This window comes from Passer domesticus, chromosome 16, assembly GCF_036417665.1.
Source record: "Passer domesticus isolate bPasDom1 chromosome 16, bPasDom1.hap1, whole genome shotgun sequence".
NCBI lineage: Eukaryota > Metazoa > Chordata > Aves > Passeriformes > Passeridae > Passer > Passer domesticus.
In genome coordinates this window covers 10,921,905-10,939,346 of record NC_087489.1, presented here as the reverse complement: position 1 = coordinate 10,939,346, position 17,442 = coordinate 10,921,905, and the positions used below count along the sequence as shown (strand labels likewise).

General features: G+C 43.1%; 1 protein-coding gene across 2 annotated transcripts in view; it reads left to right on the top strand.

Annotated features, from left to right (window-relative positions):
- The window catches only part of CDH4 (cadherin 4), a 417,925-nt gene that overhangs the window by 355,230 nt on the left and 45,253 nt on the right, over window positions 1–17,442 (top strand). For both annotated transcript variants that reach the window (XM_064391991.1, XM_064391992.1), the window contains one exon: window positions 15,608–15,745. In XM_064391991.1, the coding sequence (XP_064248061.1) occupies window positions 15,608–15,745 (138 nt within the window). The remainder of the gene's footprint in view (window positions 1–15,607; window positions 15,746–17,442) is intronic.

Genomic DNA, 17,442 nt, shown 5'->3' with positions numbered 1-17,442 from the left:
ACCTGCTTTATAGGAAATGCTTACTTTGATATTTTGGTGGTTTTTTTAGAATTTTCACTTGCATGTCTGTAACCAGTGACCTGATATAAAACAGAATTTTTGAAGTCAGATATAATTCATCTGGTTTTAGGTTATACTACCATGAAAGCACTGGGAGTGCCTGATGTTCAGTGCCTGACTCTCTAATTTTTCTTCTGGAAGGTTCTTCCCCACCAGGAGCCCCACTGAGCCCAGGCACAGCAGCCCCAGGAAAAATGCCTCCAGCATCCAGATTGAGAACCAGGCAATCCTGAGTCCCACCCCACAGGGTTGTAGACCTTACTGATCCACCCTGTGTGAGGATTTGGGTGCTTCCTTAGTGGGACCATCCCTTCTCTCCCCATTGAGGGAGGGTCCAGTCTCTCCCCACCCATCCAGCCCAAGAGTTTGCAGTGGACATCTTCCAGATTTCCTCCTGCTGCCTCCTCTGGCTTTTGCAAGATGCTTCTTCCACCAAAGCTCCCCTTGTGAAGGGTGCCTCAGGGCTGCCTGAGGGGATGCTCTTTCCCTGAGCCCAAGGGCAGCTGGGAGGGTTGCCAGCCCCAAACCCCTGTGGCATTGCTGCCCAGGCCAGGGAACGTGGGGGCAGCTCCTGATGGATTTTAGAAAGGACAAGACACAGAGTTTCTGTTCTCCCTGCCACATCTGTCTTTACTTTAAGCCCCACTTCTGTCTGCAGACCACATCTGAGTTCTGCAAAGCAGTGACCATAATTAATACAAATGCTAAATTGTCCATTTATTTTTTTGCCAGTGCTACGGCCAGTCTCAAATTCAACTCCCTTCCAAGGGTAAGCTGATCAAAACATGGGGGGCTTGATCTCTTCTCTTTCCTTTCCCTACTAATCTAGTTGTCTGAGAAAACAACGTTCTGTGGCTTTAAAGGTGTGATCAGAAAAGTTGTTAAGATGTCAAGTCACGTTACTTCAAGTCTTCTCTGTATAAATTACAGTGAGGTACGGTGATCTCATAAATAATGATAAATATAGCAACATTCTACTGCTGATGGAAATCATTATCAGCCATTATCAGCTTTAATTAATATATTCACATTATTCAAATCCAGGTAGAAAATGTTCTTTGGCATCACGTCTAGAGGAATATGGATTGGGGCTTTTGTGCAGCTTGAAAAGCAGCTGGCAACAGGGAAGCAGCTCTGGGGAAATATTTTGTTTAGACTTAGGGTCCAGCACATCGATTGTCCCATAAATGTCCCCCATTTTCCATGTTTGTGTGCAAGGGCTGGTGGATATCATGTTTTCCAGGGTTATTTCTTTCCTTGGAGCACTGCTCCTGCACCAGAAGAGCTTTTTGTTGTTTGTGGCATCTCAGTTGTCTCCCTGGCAACCAGGGTAATGCTGGGGAATACACAATTGAAGATGCTGGAGTTGAGTACTGGTAGCAAATGTTCTTTAACATGAAAAATGAGTGAAAACAAACAGAAAATATGGGCTAAATAAACCTCTGCTAGTTCTAAATGGAATGGTTCTTGAAAATTTCCATTAGGACTCAACAGCTCTTTAAATAAATAACCACTATGTCCCCTTCCATCTGAGGGTTTCCATCTGTTGGGGGTGTTTGTTTGCTTTTTCTCCCATTTTGTGAAAATCCTGAGGCCCAGTCCTGCTGCACATCAGCCCCTGGGTACCGGGCTGAGCATTCCCTTCCCTTTGGGAAAGGAGCTGAGAAACATCAGACAAATGCATCCCACCTGCCACAGCAGGAGCTAACCCATAAAACTCTATCCACAGCTCCTGTTGCCCCTGGAGCGTGGCCAGAGCTGTTTGCTTTCCAGGAGAGAGGAGAGTTTGTTAGAGCAGGAATTCCCTGTTTATCCAGGGCTGTGCTCAGCCATGGTCACAGGGCTCTGCTCCATGCACACAGGAGAGCAGGTGGGAAATTTCCTGAAGAGATGCTCCTGCATCCATCTTATTCTTTTGTCATGCCCCTGCCCTCTCAGCATGCCAGGAGCCCAGATCATGGCATCTCCCCACAGGCAATGCAGGATCTCTGGGATAATCCCTGTCCCTCAGACATGTACCCTCTAATATCTAGCCCAGAGAAGGTGCCAGCCTGGGGTGGTGTTCCTGTTCCAGACAGAGCAGTGAAAGTGGGGTCTCTGTGGGGTGTGCTGTGTTTTCCATGGGAAAGGCTCCCATCAGTGATTCCCTGGGCTAATGGCTTAGTTAGAGACCTTAATGGCTCAGAGTAAGGACCTGTTACAGCTGGTGTGAGGTAGCACTTTGTTTCTGCTGTCAGATAATACATCTCTAAATCTGGACTGTTCTTACATTTCCTATGAGAAAAAAGAAATGAAAAATCCATACAGCTCCCATTAACCAAGGGAGAGAGGTAAACACTGCTGTTAGTGGGGTGAGATAAAAACCTTTTCACTCTGGGACACAAATGTGAGTTCAACTTATGATAAAATTAAATACATTTCATGGTCTCACCTTACTCCCCACAGGGAGTCAATCCATCTCAAAAAATTCTTGGCACACCCTTATCACAGCCTCCAGCTTCTTCTGAGAGAGACCAAGACAAGAGTCCTAAATCCCTTTGCGTTCTGCCTGAAGAGGATGGTCCCACCAGCTCCACGTGGAGCCTGGTCTTACAGCCCTGCTTCTTTCTTGCAGTGGAGAACCTCAGCTTCTGGTCTTGTCCTTTCCCAGCATGGTTTTGTCTGAGAACTACATCCAGCAACACACACACAACATTTATTTAGTGTAAGTTCTTACACCTGAACCTGAGGTGAGCAGCTCCACAGGAGCTTAACACTGCTGTAGGAGCAGAAAAATACTAATTTGCTTTTCCAAAAGTACGTGTCTCACCAGTATTTTGGAGAATATTAAACTTAGAATCTCATCAGCTCCTCCTAAATCTGCTGCAGGGCTAAGATGTTCAACTGGATTCTGAAGAAAATAGGGATGCAGTTTTGGGGATGTTTCCCTTGCATTGTACAGGCAGCTGAGATTCTGGGGCATGGACCACAGATGAGATGCTTTCATTTGAATTCCACTTCGCAACAAAAGGAAAAATAGTTTGTTTTGAGGGAATTCTTTACCCACAGTGTCTGTTTTCCTTTGTAATTGCCAGAGATTATCAGTTCTGGAATAAGGACTGTTGTTTGTAATTAACATAGCCTGAAAAAATTCCAGCTCACACATGGTACCCTTAAGTGGGATAAGACACCTCAGGTTTGTGGCAGGTGATGGGTGGCATGAAGCCATCCTGTGGAGGGACTAAAGCATTCCAAATCCACACCCCATCTTGTCTCTCAACAATTTTTTATGTACCTATATATGCAGTTACATTTTTGGACTGGTTCTGTCACTGACGAATTGCTGCCCAGAACATAGAGTCAGTTTATTTACATGTGCAAAAAGTTTCTTTTTGGAATAATTCTGCTCAGGGAACTGATGCAACTCAGCAAAAGGACTGTCTTGCACATGGAAACAGGTCTGAGCTGGGGGTGAGGGGAAAAGAAGTAACATTGTGAGGGTGGATTTAATCAATACAGTTTTACTTCTGTGCATAAACAAGGCTTAAAACTGTATTCAGCATCTCCAACTGGACTCTGCAAACCAATGAATCCCTCTGAAAAAAGAGCCTTAATTCCTCTGATTGTTCCCCATTTGAGGAACAGGAATAATTCTCAGCTTGCAGAAGTTTAATGAGTGTGAATTTGTCAATATTTATGCCTACAAAGAAAATAAAATATGCTGGCATTATTTATAGCATTTCAGTAAGCTCGTCAGAGCAGCATCATATATGATCAGGTCATGGGTTAACAAGGATTAATTATCTTGGCAGAATTATGCTTTGCAATTTTTCATTTCAGTCTGTTACTTTTGAGTATTTGATAATGTAGCCTACTAAATTCAGGGTCATTTTGCTTCTTGTATATGTTTTTTAAGCGGAAATGTAGCCAGAACTGGGGAGAGCTGAAGTGCTGAAATTCCCTCTTGCAGCTAATAGCCAAGAAACTGCTACATTCCTCCAATTTTGTAACTGCATTTCATCACATAAAGGTGGCTGGCAAGTTCCTCTTTCATACCTTGTGGCAATGTGAAGTTAATTCCATATTACAGGAACCTGGGAGGTTGTCGGGGGGTCTGTGCAGTGCCAATTCCTTTATAAAATTTCCCCTGCTACGATGGAACCTGCTCCTGGTCACCCAAAGGCCTTTGACACTTGCACAGATCCTGCACATCCCTTAGCTGACAAAAAAGCATAGAAATTAAATGTTGTTTGATTAAGGCTCTGATCTGAGAAAATTAAATTTTGCCTTCAATTATTGCAGTGGCTTCTGGCTGCTGCTCCATCCTCTTGTCATACACAGCCACCAGAAAGGGCCCAAGGTCCCTTTCCAAAGGTCTCCCTGTACAGCTGGGACAATTTAAGATTATCAAAAATCCTTCTTGACCTACTCCCTCCTCTTTCAAGTTAATAAACAGGGCATTCAGCTTCACACTCCATATATCAATCTGCTTTTTCTGGAGCTCTGCTCTGCCCACATCCTCTCCTGTCACTGACATGGAGCAGTTTTCCTCCGGATGGCAGTGGCTGCTCTCTTTGGAGTCTCACCTGGGTGTACAGAGACTCTGCTAAGGCTCATCTGATTAGGGCTGACAGGCTCAGTATGGGAAGGAAAACGTCCCTGCTCGTCACAGCAGCTCTCACAGTGGCACTCTGCCAGCCTGGCATCTCAATCATTTCGTTTATCAGCAGTTTTTTCCCTTTATCACAAAGTCATTTGTTCCTGTTCCTCACTTGCCCAGTTTTATCTGAAGCCCTCTGAGCAGGCAGGACAGGGAGTTGTACTCTCCAAAGCAGAGCAGGCTCCCTTTGAAAAGCATCTGCAAAACCCCTGAGTCCCCAGAGGCTGGGGTTCAGACCTCACTGTGCTGTTTCTCTGCTGGGTCTTTGGTTATTATGGAACCCAAAATTAAGTTTGCCCAAGTGCCCTGCAGCCACTTTCTGTTGCAAACCCATGATGGGTCAGTAGAGCAGTGAATATTTTCCTGGGATCTCGTTGGCCAGATGGGAATTCTGTGTCTCATTCCCCACATGCTGTAGCCCAGAGAGCAGTGAGTGCTGACAGCCATCAGGAAGCTCCATGGGAAGCCCTGTACTGTTGAGACTGCTCTCTGAAAGTAGTTCTTCATTTTGGTGGCCTTTGTAAGAGTACACATTATTACCCATTTGTTGCTTCTCTCAAATCTGTTATTACGGTGTTTAATAAAAAAATCCTTCTTTTCTATTTGTCTAATACAACTAGATACAAACATCAGGATCAGTAGCTTGTAAAAAAAGCTGAGATGCCTCCTTCAGAAAAGTGTAGCACTTTATCCTCCATTAATCCTAGACCTTGCTCAGTGAATGATTTGTACCATTGAAGTAATTGTAGCTGTGTAGTATTTGGTAAGTTATCACAAACTTTATTACTGTATTTTGCTCTGGACCTAAGTGTTTTTTCCATCAGGTTCAGTCTGAATTGTAGCCCTTCTACACCAAGACATAGTACAAGTCAAGTATTCAATCAACTGCATGTCTTTATTTCCTGTGTGTTACAACTTTACCATTATTAATATGTACAAAATCAGTAAGATCAAATATTGCTCATGTTCAAATGGCTTTGTTTCTTGTCATGGGTCAGAATTTCCAGCCAGAAAAAAAAAAAAAAATTCTTCACTCACAGGATAAGCTTTCAGTTCATTTTCCCACAGCACTGGAGATCTTTTCCATTGCACCTATTTTCATGTAGCCCTTTTCCAAGGCAGGGAAACAAAGCCTTTGCAGGCAGAGCTGGTTTTCACAAAAGCCCCCTTTACTATTTCCAACTTCACAACCAAACTGAATTTCTTTCCCAGAAGTTGTCAATCACATTCTCCCTCAGCAGATCGACACAACATGACCCTGCCCACGGTGGGTGAAACAGCTCTTAAGAGAAATACAATAGGGAGCATCTCACATTAATCTCTCCTCTCTGTTATTTGACTGTTTTCCACTAACCTTTCCTTCTGCCAAATTTAATTAAATCAGCTGCTTTTGTGGCTCTAACCTGGTCCTTCCCTGTTTGGACATTTCCTTCAATTCATAAGGCACATATGATATGCAGCCAGCCAAGCTATTAGCCAAGCTATTTTCTTAAAAAAAGAAAAGCTTAGCCAAGCTATTTTCTTAAAATAATTCTCGGCAATGAATAACGACACCAAATGAGTTTATTTTATCCAGACCATAAGGAGTCAACACAGTACAGATGCCCCAGACTTGTGTTGTGCTCCTGACTGCCAATAATTTTAAAATCCAGGATTTTAGTGTTGTTCATACCATGTGTATACATATAGGATTACACAAAATGGTCTGAATATATTACATTGATTTTATTTTTTTCTTAGTTGCTGCACTGATAGATTTTTAAAAAACCTCATGTTCCTCAGAATAAAAAGGTCTGGCTACATCAGTGGTGTCATGAGTGTGGAATTTCAAGCTTTCTGCAAAAATGAGACCAAGTATAAGTAATGAGCAATATTATGAATATTTATTCACCTACACTGATCCTCCTGATGATCTTTTTCAAGCTTCCAGCCTGACAGAGCTTAAAGAAGAAGGCAGTTTTACCTGAATTGTGAAAGGTTTTTCTTCCTCTTTCTAATCAAGCGTGATATACCAGAAAACAAATCAGGCTGATGAAAACAGAAGTCAGACTTACAAGAAAAACAGCTGTAGCAGCTAAATGGCTTAAAGCAGAGAAAGTAGGAAAACAGCATGTGGGGCTAATGATGGGTGGTTTTCAGGTTTCAGAATACATTAAGGCATTCTCCCTGTTTATTAAATTGCTCTGGCAGTATTTGACAGGAAAGGTTTTGTGGATTATAAGAGTGCAATGGACATAACTAGGATGTTTTTTTATCCTAAAGCCTGGCCTTTGGGTAATCACCAAGAAGTTACACGCTGCAGGAGGAATTTGCTTTCCACAAGTCCAAAGAAGGTTGTTTTTTACCTAAAAAAATGAATGTTTCTGAGATTGTTGTTTACTTTCCCTTCTCTGCCTTGAGATTTTGAGTTTTTTCTGTCGCAGCACTCACTGCTTTTGTCAGTAAGTGGCAGAAACCACCTGGAAGCAGCATCAATTTACTGCTGGCATATTTACCAAGGGCACCTTTCTGCAGGACCAGGTGCTGTGTGACCACCCAGACTTCAAACTACTGCTCGTCTCTCCCTGCCCAAGAAAAGCCAGATGTAATTTCATGGTTTTACAGAAATTGCCTCAGCCAGAAGTTAGAAGGCATATTATTCCTGAGGTCTCCTTTTAAGTGCTCTTTGTGAGATGACCTGGAACCTCTGGGGTGTAAAGGCTGGGAAGTGCTGGTGGGAGCTGGGCTGGGGCTGGTTCCTGCTCCTGGGAGATGCAGATGGACCCCAGCTCTGGGCAGAGGGAAGGGGCTGCAGATGGCAGCTCTGCAGCCTCCCTCATCCCAGTGGCCGAGTGCTCCAGCCAACAAATGGATTTCTCTTCTCGTGGTATCACTGTTAGATAAGAAAGAGTTTTAATTTCATTTTGAAGTGTTATTTTCAATTTCTTTGATGCACGGAAAAATTAAATGACCTGTTAAAGGTCACTTGGGGAGGGTTTGGGAAAATGCTAAAGAAATCCAGATCTTCAAGCTGCAGCCTGCAGCCTTAATCACAACCCTCCTCTGTTTTGGCACAATGGCTGTAGTCAGAATCTAAATACATTATCCAAGATATTCATCACATCTCTTTTTTTTTAGTGAAATTTATCAGTAGCTCATGCCAGCTCACTGCCATTCCTTTACATGACTGTCAAAGCAGGTAATTCAGTTTTCTTGTTTCTCCCCTGCCTCCTTGTGGACTTACATCTGATCTGGAGTTTGGATCACTGAAAAGAGAGATGCCCATTCCTAGTGATGCTGTGATCCTAGTGTTGGTAAAAGTGACATAACCACATGAGAAGCTCATGAACTGACATTTAGTCAGCTTAGTCATTTAGTCTTTCTAAACAGAAAAGTTGATACTATCCAAGGACAGAGATACTGTAACAATGGGGGTTGACAATAATTTTGATAATAATTCTGATAGTTTTGAAGTCAGTTCTTAGCACCTGAGTCACTTCATTCAAGTGCTCAAAATACCAGATAAAAAATGTTGTGGCCTCTGTTGCCCACCCCCTGCAAGTCAAAATGTATAAGTACAGAACAAATATGGGGCTAATAACACACAATTCTGTTCTGTTACCCTTGGACACAGCACACTTCTAAATGTGCTGCTGCCACCAGTGGTGGCCAGCTGGGGCCAGAGCCTGCAAACCCTCTGCAAGGCGTGTTTGGGTCACTTTACTGTTTTGGTGGATGTATTTTCCTGTATTCACCTTTCTTTGGGCAGCAGTTGCTGCATTGAAATTTCACATTTTTCACTGCAGCTTGGGTGTTTTTTTCAAAACCTTGATAGCCCAGGCTCAGTGTCTAATCCCTTAGGGGTAAAACTCCAAAAAAAAAAAAAAAAAAAGAGTCTATCTCAGATGAATGTGGTGGCAGCATATTGCACTCAAAGCACCTCTGATCCAGCTTAATGCAGCCTTTCTATGCACAGTATTGCTGGCACCAGGCATTCTTAAGAGAATCATTAAAATGATCCATCAGGATCCCTAGTCTGTCTTACCATTTCCAGTCTGCTGTGGGTTGGTTTTGTTTCTTTTTTTCCTTTTTATTTTTTCTCCTGGTTTAATCTTAGGGCTGTTTAGTGCTTGGAGTTTGTATTTGTGAGCTTCCCTGCATATCCCTGACAACTGGCAGATCACTCTCAGAGCTGAGCTGAGCTCCTGGAGCAGCTCAGCAGCGTCCTGGCGCTCACCATGAGATGAGGTGCATGAGCAATTCTGTTTGGTTCACAGACCTTCTGTCTGGGGGCCTCCAGGGAGATGTGGCCAGGATGCTGGAAGGCTTTTTGGGATGGCTGCTGGGGTCTGCTCTGTACCCAGTGCAGGAATAGCTTCCACTTCACCACTTCCCCTGCCTGGATGACAGGAGAAAAGGCAGCCCTGGGCAGCAGCCACTCAAGTGTTTGGTCTCACGCTACTGAAAGGCCAAACAGAGTAGACTCCTGAAAGGCTTTCTGGCATTCTTTCATGTTGTAACCTCTGTGTGATAAAAAGATCATATTCAGTTTCTTTCAGGTAACTTTTAAAGCACTTCCTCCTACTTTCACAGGAAAGCTCGGCTTGCTAGTGCTGGGTGTTGTACCCACCACCAGAGGCTGTTTGGCTTTCAGAAGCTGCCACACAAAAGAGGAAAGAGCTAAAAGCTGGAGCAGATCCCATTTACACTTATGTGGGAGATTCAACTCCCACCCTGGGAGAAGATGGAAAAGTTAATGGTGTGTCTGGTGGTTCCAAATGGGTTAAAAGGTGTAAATTGTAACACATTAATTTACTATCATAAAGTGCAGTAGCTTAAGAGAAAATTAGATCGGTTGTGTAAAATGTCAGATCCCCCAAGTTATGGGTCTGAGGTGCTGAGAGGGAAAGTGTTAAGAAGTAGTTTAATTGCTGGTTGTTAATCAGGCTGCCAGGAGAAAGCCATTAAAGCTGGATGTCAATATAGCCCCAGTCCTGAGTGAAAATCCTGAGCTGGCTATGGACCTTCATTTGTATCAGACAAAATGGCTTTTGAAGGGGAGTGGAACGGCTCCTCCAGACAGGAGGTGTGGGTGAAGCTGCTGTGGGTGGTGGGACTGAGGCTGTTCTTGGCACAGAGGAGTTCACTGGTGTCTGGGTGGTGTAGGTTTGGTCAGAGGGTCACAGGAACACACAGGGTCACAGGAACATCCCAGGCCAGGGTGTCACATCACCTCTGCTAGGAAGAAAGGCAGCCTGTGAGCACAGGGCTGTTCCCAGCAGAGTAAACTCTGCCTTGCTGGGCAGAGCCAGACCAGCACCAGCCCTGCCTGGGGCAGAGCCAGCACGGGCAGCTCATAAAATCAAATACACCAGAGGATTGTGAAAGGGGAACACCTTGCCATGCTGGAGGAAAAGCCAATGTAGCCCCAGCCAAAGGGAGAAAACAGCCCTGGCTGTTTCTGTGCAGCACTGAGCAAACTGTCCCAGTTTGTTTTAAAAACAGCATTCCCTCCCTTGTTTTATGCCTGTCTTAGCAGAAACATGGACACTCGGGTAGGAGCTGGTCCTGTGCAGCGAGGCAGTGATGGAGCAGAACTGCATCTTTTTAGCTCAGGCAGCAGCCTGTGCACTGGGATTTCCAGGCCCGGGGTTTGATGTCTGCTGAGGACTCTGCAGCCACAGCGTGATGCTGTGTTGGATGTGAGAAATGAAAAAGTCAAGGTTTATCAAAGACTCTGCTCAGCTCTGGCACAGGGGTGAGGCTCACTCAGCACCACCGTGGCTGGGGGAGCTGCAGCTGTGCTGGGTTCTCTGCCTTCTTCCCAGAGCTCCCAGCAGAGGGCTTCCTGCTGGAAATCTGGTTTTATTTAACCAAAGCTAAGTAGGGAGTATTAAGGGATAGATGCTTTAAAAGCTTCCTGTGAGCTTTGTATGTGTGACCTATTGAGGTCTTTTTGGAAAAAGTACTCTTGCTTTAGTCAAGTGAATGTTTGGGAAGAGTTTGTTTATTTGTTTTTAAATTGCCTTTCCTGGTTCTGGTGCAATATTTATTAATGGTGTGCTTGCCATCTCTGATAGCCAAAAAACATGAACATCAAGTCTTCACTAGCATGCAAAAAAATTATTTAGAAAACAAATCACAAGAACATCTCTTATTCATCTCATTGGTGTTGCAAAATTAAGGGGAGATGAAAAAAATATAGATATAAAGGAGATGTGAGGAAGAAATAGAATTTAGATTTCCTATCTCCTTCACCAGTAGATTCATGCTAATACATCCTACATCCTGGTAACCTTATTTGCTTTACCAGACGTGATGCTAAAATTAGCTAGTCATACATTCCTCAGGAAGTAGTAATTAATTGGACAATATTTGTACAGAGCTTTGAAAATGTAGTTCCTAATTTTGCAAACCCTTTGTCCATAATGCAGATTAATTTAATCACATAATTACTGCATTTCTGGACTTTGGTATACACAGTTCCCCAGCTCATGTGTGATGTATAATAATTGCCTGTGTAAACTGGCAATGGCCACATTTCTCAAATACTGTGCGTGCACATTTGAAAATTGGGATCACAGGTAGCATTTCATCACTAGGGCTTCATTTTAAAATACTTTGTTCTTTTCTACGCCGTCTCTGAATGCGATTTACTCTTGTTTTTACCCTCTCTCAGCAACACTGCTCAGCTCAGCCAGGGCCAGCCTCTGTCTCGATGGGGAGAGCCACTTGCAAAACCTGTAATTTTGTTTGGGGCACCTGGTCCTTTGTGTGTGCCAGTGGAATGGCCTGGTTCAGTGATAACGATCAGTGTTAAGCCTTTTCACATGAACAGTCTGTGCTATTTGGACTGAAAGGGGTTTTTTTTCTTTTTCTTTCTAAAAAGTTGTTTGTACACAGAGAATGCTAAGAGATCTGCCTTCTACTTTAGCTCAATTTATCATAATTTCTACCTAGACCAAGAGGATTTTGCCCTAATTTAATATATTCTTTTGAATGTTTTTGCTCCCCAGACCCTGTATTAGATTGCTCCAGCATCTCACTCCTTTATTGGTAAAGGACCTACTAATTTCCAACCTAAATTTATTCATGGCCAGTTCATACCCATTTGTTCTTGTGTCAACATTGTCCTTTAGTTTAAATTGCTTCCTTGCCTTCCTAGTGTTTATCCTCCTGATGTTATTTATAGACAGCAATCATATCTGCTATCAGCCTTCATTTTGCTAGACCAAACAAGCCGGGCTCTTCCAGGCTCTTCTGCTGTGATGGGCTCTTCAGTGCCAGCACCTGGCTGGATCCGGGGGCTCAGCAGAGAGCACCAGGGCCTGGCTTGTGCTCAGCATCCTGATGAGCCCTGGCTGCTTGGCACGGGGGTCAGGATTGCCAGCTGTGCCCTGCTCAGAGCTGCACACAGGGTGTTTGCCTCCTTGCTGGACAGCAGGGAGCTGCTGGGACACGGGGACAGCCCTCCTTCCTCGTGTCCAACAGAGCAACTTCCAGGAAAGTTTTGTTTTATTGGTGCCTTGCTGCATTTTCCGTATTTTGTGCCATTAGATCACATCTTTCTATTACTCAGTTGCCCTTCTTCCAAGCTGCCATTCCTCCTGTACAAGGCACCTTTTCAACCAAGCCCTTGACTAATTTTCCCATTAGCCTGCTTAACAAATTCCTTCATCTAATTCCCATCTTCTGGAATTTAGCTGATATATTTCTTTGGGGCACTGTGTCAGATGACTGACAGAAGAGCAGACAGATTAGATCTGCCACAGTTCCTTTAATTATTCCTTCCTTCATAATTTTTTCCTTCAAAACTCCTTAGTTTTTTAGGTCAGACTAAAAGCTCTGCTCTTATCAAGATGAGTTTTTTTCCTTGGCTGGAGTAGAAACAGCACATTTGCTTTGCTCTAGCACGAGGATCTGTTAAAATTTATTAGAAACACTTGCCACAGGACCTCCCACAGGCTTCAGTGGGGCTGGGTTTTTAGTCTAGACCCCCTTGGGCCACAGCTCATTTCCTGAGTTCCACAGCATCCCCATGAGAGCAAACTTAGAGTAAATGTTAGGAGCATTTTGGTTTACCTCTATGCTGTAGTTTCTGCCCTGTGCTATTTAAAATGTCATTTTTGCAAAGAAAGAGAAGAGGAGAATTATTCTGTATGATCAAAATGCCATCAAGAAAATGTCTCTCATGCTTGAGGGCATGAGGCTGCTTTTTTTTTTTAATAGTCGTAACAATAATAATACTATTAGGACAACAAACTGAGATGCCCCTGGAGATGATGTGACAAATTGGAAGGACATGCTGAAATTGAAATTGATTGAATAGTTCAATAAAATCAGCTTAATGCACAAAAGCAAAAAGATTAGCTAGAGAAAAACAAAAAATCAGTAATTTGTTATCTGCTGGGGCCAATCTCACTGGAGATTGAATTAGTTAGAAAGTAAAACTGGGCACTTGAAAGGAGCACCCTTATATGCCCACAGTGCTGGAGCCTTTGGGGTGGAGCTGGATGTGGATGGCAATGTTTGACAGATCAGATCTCAGACTATTTCCATTTGGGGGACTTGGCAATGTTGGCTTTATGGCTGAATTTCATCTTAAAGGTCTTTCCCAACCTAGATATTCTATGATTTCATATGTCCCAGTTCTATACAACATCCCACACCATTCTCCATATCCAAATCTGCTTTTGCTCTACACAACAGTTTTGTGTTCAGTTGGTGGAAATCAGTGCAGCTTTGGGGATGTCTCTGGGGTTCCCCCAGCAGCTCACTGCTGATGTGTACCCAGTGGCTATCCTGAGATCCAGCACTCCCCAGCATGTGCATTCCCATCAGGTCCTGCCTGATCACTCCATCCCTTTGGGATCTGCTGTAATTCCCACATTTTCTCACTTCCTGCACTTGCTGCACAAGTGCTGTGTCCTTTGCCATCCCTCCCTTCTTTCCATCCCTCTACACCAGCTTCTTGTGGCTGGTACATTTGCACATTCTAATTAATAAATTCTGGCCAGTTTCCCTCTTTTTTTTTTTTTGTTGTTGTTGTATGATCTGATCAACATTTTTCTTTTAAACTTCTTTGATTTAGTTCTCTGAATTTGTCTGGGTAGAGAGCTCAGTGAACAGTGCTTTGTTACAGAAAACAACTCTGTTGTAAACCTGGGGTCTGTGAGTACACACACACAGATGTGTTTTTCTCATTTATGTGAAATCTGATTGCTGCTACTTTTTTAAGTATCCTCCCCACTTCTATGATTTAAACCTTCTGTTATTTAAACCAGAGTATTTGGCCTGCTAGGAAATACTTCCATCAGCCTCCCAGGTAGTCTATAACAGAGAATAAGGAAGTAAAATCTCGATATGAAATAGAAATTACATTCACTAATAAGGACATTTCAGCCTTGTGCAGTGCTGTACAAATGGAGTAATGAACAGAACCTTCTTGCGTGAGGCAAAACAAGGGCTAACAATAGTTTCTCCCTCATGTTTTATTATACAAGATAGAAAGAGATAATGAAAGTGCATTTCCATAATATATTCCAGTTGCAAGGTGCTGATGGATCCCTAAGTGTGATGTCTTGTCAATTTAGCAGGTCAATTAAAAGCCCTGGAATCAAGATAAAGCTAAAATGCAGATCTCTTATTCTGGCAACTCAGAAGAATTAAAAAACTTAGCCACTTACAGCACTTCAAGGATGTTTATATGGGAATAAAGGGACCTGATTGACCCAATTCTTGCCCTTTGAAACTTCAGAGGACATTTGACATTTTACACACACTTGTAGCATTGGCACCTTGAAGGAGCAGCCCTGGGTACCTGAGCTGTGTTCTGGGGGTAGTTGGTCTTTCTTTGCACCAAAGCTCCTCCACTTGACTTCACAAAAAAACTTTTCCTGCATAAAACTCTGCCTTCACTTGTTTTACACACCTCTGGGGCTCTCTGATGTGCCTCCTGCAGCCTTAAGGAGCAGGGTTTTGTTGAGTTTTGGCTGGATCCTTCCCTGGTTCTTGTTCCTCCCTTTGTCCGCTTTTCAGAAGAGGAGCTTTTCTTTCCTATCTGCCTGTAAATTGCTCTGTGGGCACGACAGTAATCAATAGTAAATTCTGCAGGTCTAAATGAAAATTTATTGTTGAGGCCAGTTGTAAAGATCAGGAGACTTCTCTTGATGCAGGCAGATATTCCTTAGAGATCCCAGGAAGATATGTACACATGCAACATCAGATGGCCTCTCCTATTTTATTCAGGTTTATTTTCCAGTTGCATTGACTTACAGCATCCTTTAGAACTTCACTGTGTGATTTTTATGGCTGGCTCTGTGAGGTTTTTTTCCTTTGAGAGCTGTGTTGTAGGGGGTGCTCAGGAATTTAAATTAGTTCTGCTGAACTGCTGTTTATTGCATTGAATTATTTTTTTCTTCCATACTGGACTTAAATTCTCCTTATTTACCAAGATTGTGTTAAGGATTGAAACACGAAGAGCATTTTAATGTATTTTGGGCATCAAACTGTGTGAGCAGAACGAGCTGGAGGGCTGCCAGGCAATGTTGATGTCAATTTTGGGGGTATAATGTTCTTAGCAATGTTTTCAGTGAAAACACATGAACAAAACTTTTACTGGTTTTCAGAAGACAGAAGCTAATGTTGCAGAAAATGCTTAAAAGTTAATAAAAATGTCAGCTTCAAACAGGGAATTTTGCCCATAAGACTTTTATTTTCCCATGAGACAGGTCATGTCCATGAATCTATGCAAAAATCACTTCAAAAACTAGGCAGAAAAATGAATTTATTTTTTACTAACATTTTTGATCCAATTAACTTTTTAGTCTGCTTAAAGATCACACTTGTATGTGGAAAATAAACCAAGGTGTTTTATAGGGTGCATTTTTATCTCTCATCTTTTCCTTTGCTTCTTTTTTTTTTTCCCAGAAAGTTCAACAATACATAGTCATCGTTCAAGCAACAGATATGGAAGGAAATCTGAACTATGGTCTCTCAAACACGGCCACAGCGATCATCACAGTGACAGATGTGAATGACAACCCCCCTGAGTTCACGACCAGCACTGTGAGTATCCACACAGCAGCAGGGTGATGCATGCACATGCTGCTTTTAATTCATGGGTGTTGATATCTGCTGCCTCTCCGAGCTGCTTGGGCAGATAGGAGGAGCTCTGATGGATAGCTGTGGAATAAAGACTTTCAGGGGAGAAAAAGGAAAAAGGAAAAGACTGATTCATGAACCAGCAAAACTATTTGGTGACTGATTTGGCCAAGGCTCTGAAGGAGCTGAAATAATGTGGCAAACTGCCCATGTCTGATTGCACCAAAGAGGATGCAGTTGTTTCATAGCAATTGGCTGTAGACATATCAGAGTTATTAATACTTCTGAGTGAAATCCTGAGCAGTGAGAGATATTTGGGGTTTATGGCTTGGATATGATTTCAAGAGGGCTGTAAGTACTCTAAATGGTAACAGGTAGCTGGTAAAATTTGTATTTCACTGATAGCTCTAACAGATGTATTTGTGTGTGCTGGCAGTAAATGTGTAGACATTCTTCAGTACATCTGGTTTTAGTCATTTTTCTTATGTTTTATTAGCACAGTCTTCTTCTGTTCTGTTCTTATATGTTCCAAGGTATTCCTGGAGGGCAAGATGAAAAAAAACAGACATCGCAAATGACAAATTTTTAGAGCTGGTTAAGGTAAAAAGGAAAATTTGGAAGGTGAAATGATGTGGTCTGGTTCATTCCAGCCTTCATAATCCATAGATGCAGAACATCTGAAATGTGCGTGGTAAATTTAGAAATCACAGAGCAGTGCAGAGGTCTATATGCTAATAAATGAGAAATACTTGTGTACTCCCTGTCTGAATTCATAGGAGGGTCAACAAGGAGCAGTAAGTGAAGTATCTTAAATAGACATCAAATCTTTTCAAATATAGGTGGTCTAACTTCTTTGTGCTCAAGTCACTGAACATCCTTGGAGGAATGTTTTTATTATTTATATAATTCTGAATTTTCATTCCATCCTAAAGGGTCTCTAAATATTTATTAGCGTAGGACCAAAGTTTCCCCTTAGTTACACTCTTACAAACTGCAGATATGTCACAGAACTCAAGGAAGTCGTGCAGAGCCCAGTTTATGCCCCTGTGGACCCAGACTGGATTCATGTCAGTTCTGGAGTCTGGGTCCTTCCTTCCCATCTCCACGGGGAGCTGGACATGGGGCTGTGACGTGCTCAGCTCCCAAACAGCATTTTCTCACACAGTGACTTGGACATAGGTTCCAAGAAGAAAAAAGGCACTAAATTCCTCCTGAGTCTCAGCAGAATGGACACCTAACGTGTGTTCAGTCTGGGCATCAATCCCCAGGCTGTGCTGCTGCAGTGCATGTAACAGCACACGTGTGCTCTGTGTCCTTCATGGATACTCCAGTCTTTCTGCTGTAAAGCTGTGGTTAAGGATGTCCTTCAGTATGGTACAGTTATGAAAAGCCATAAAAATGCAGCACAGGTCTTGGGCTGTGTGGTCCTTTCTGCTGCCAGGACAGAATTATTCTCTCTGGAGGGAGGTTTGTGTCTGTGGGGCTGCAGGACCTTGCACCACAGCACTGCTGCAGCTCCCTGGTGTGTGGGGGGACTTCATTCTGCCAGGTAAATGCTCCTCTGCCCTCCACCTGAGTGACAAAGGAATGACATCTAGTGGCCATGTCACTTCAGCACAGGCTGTTCTCATGACCCAGGTCCTGGGGTCTTTGTCCCCAGG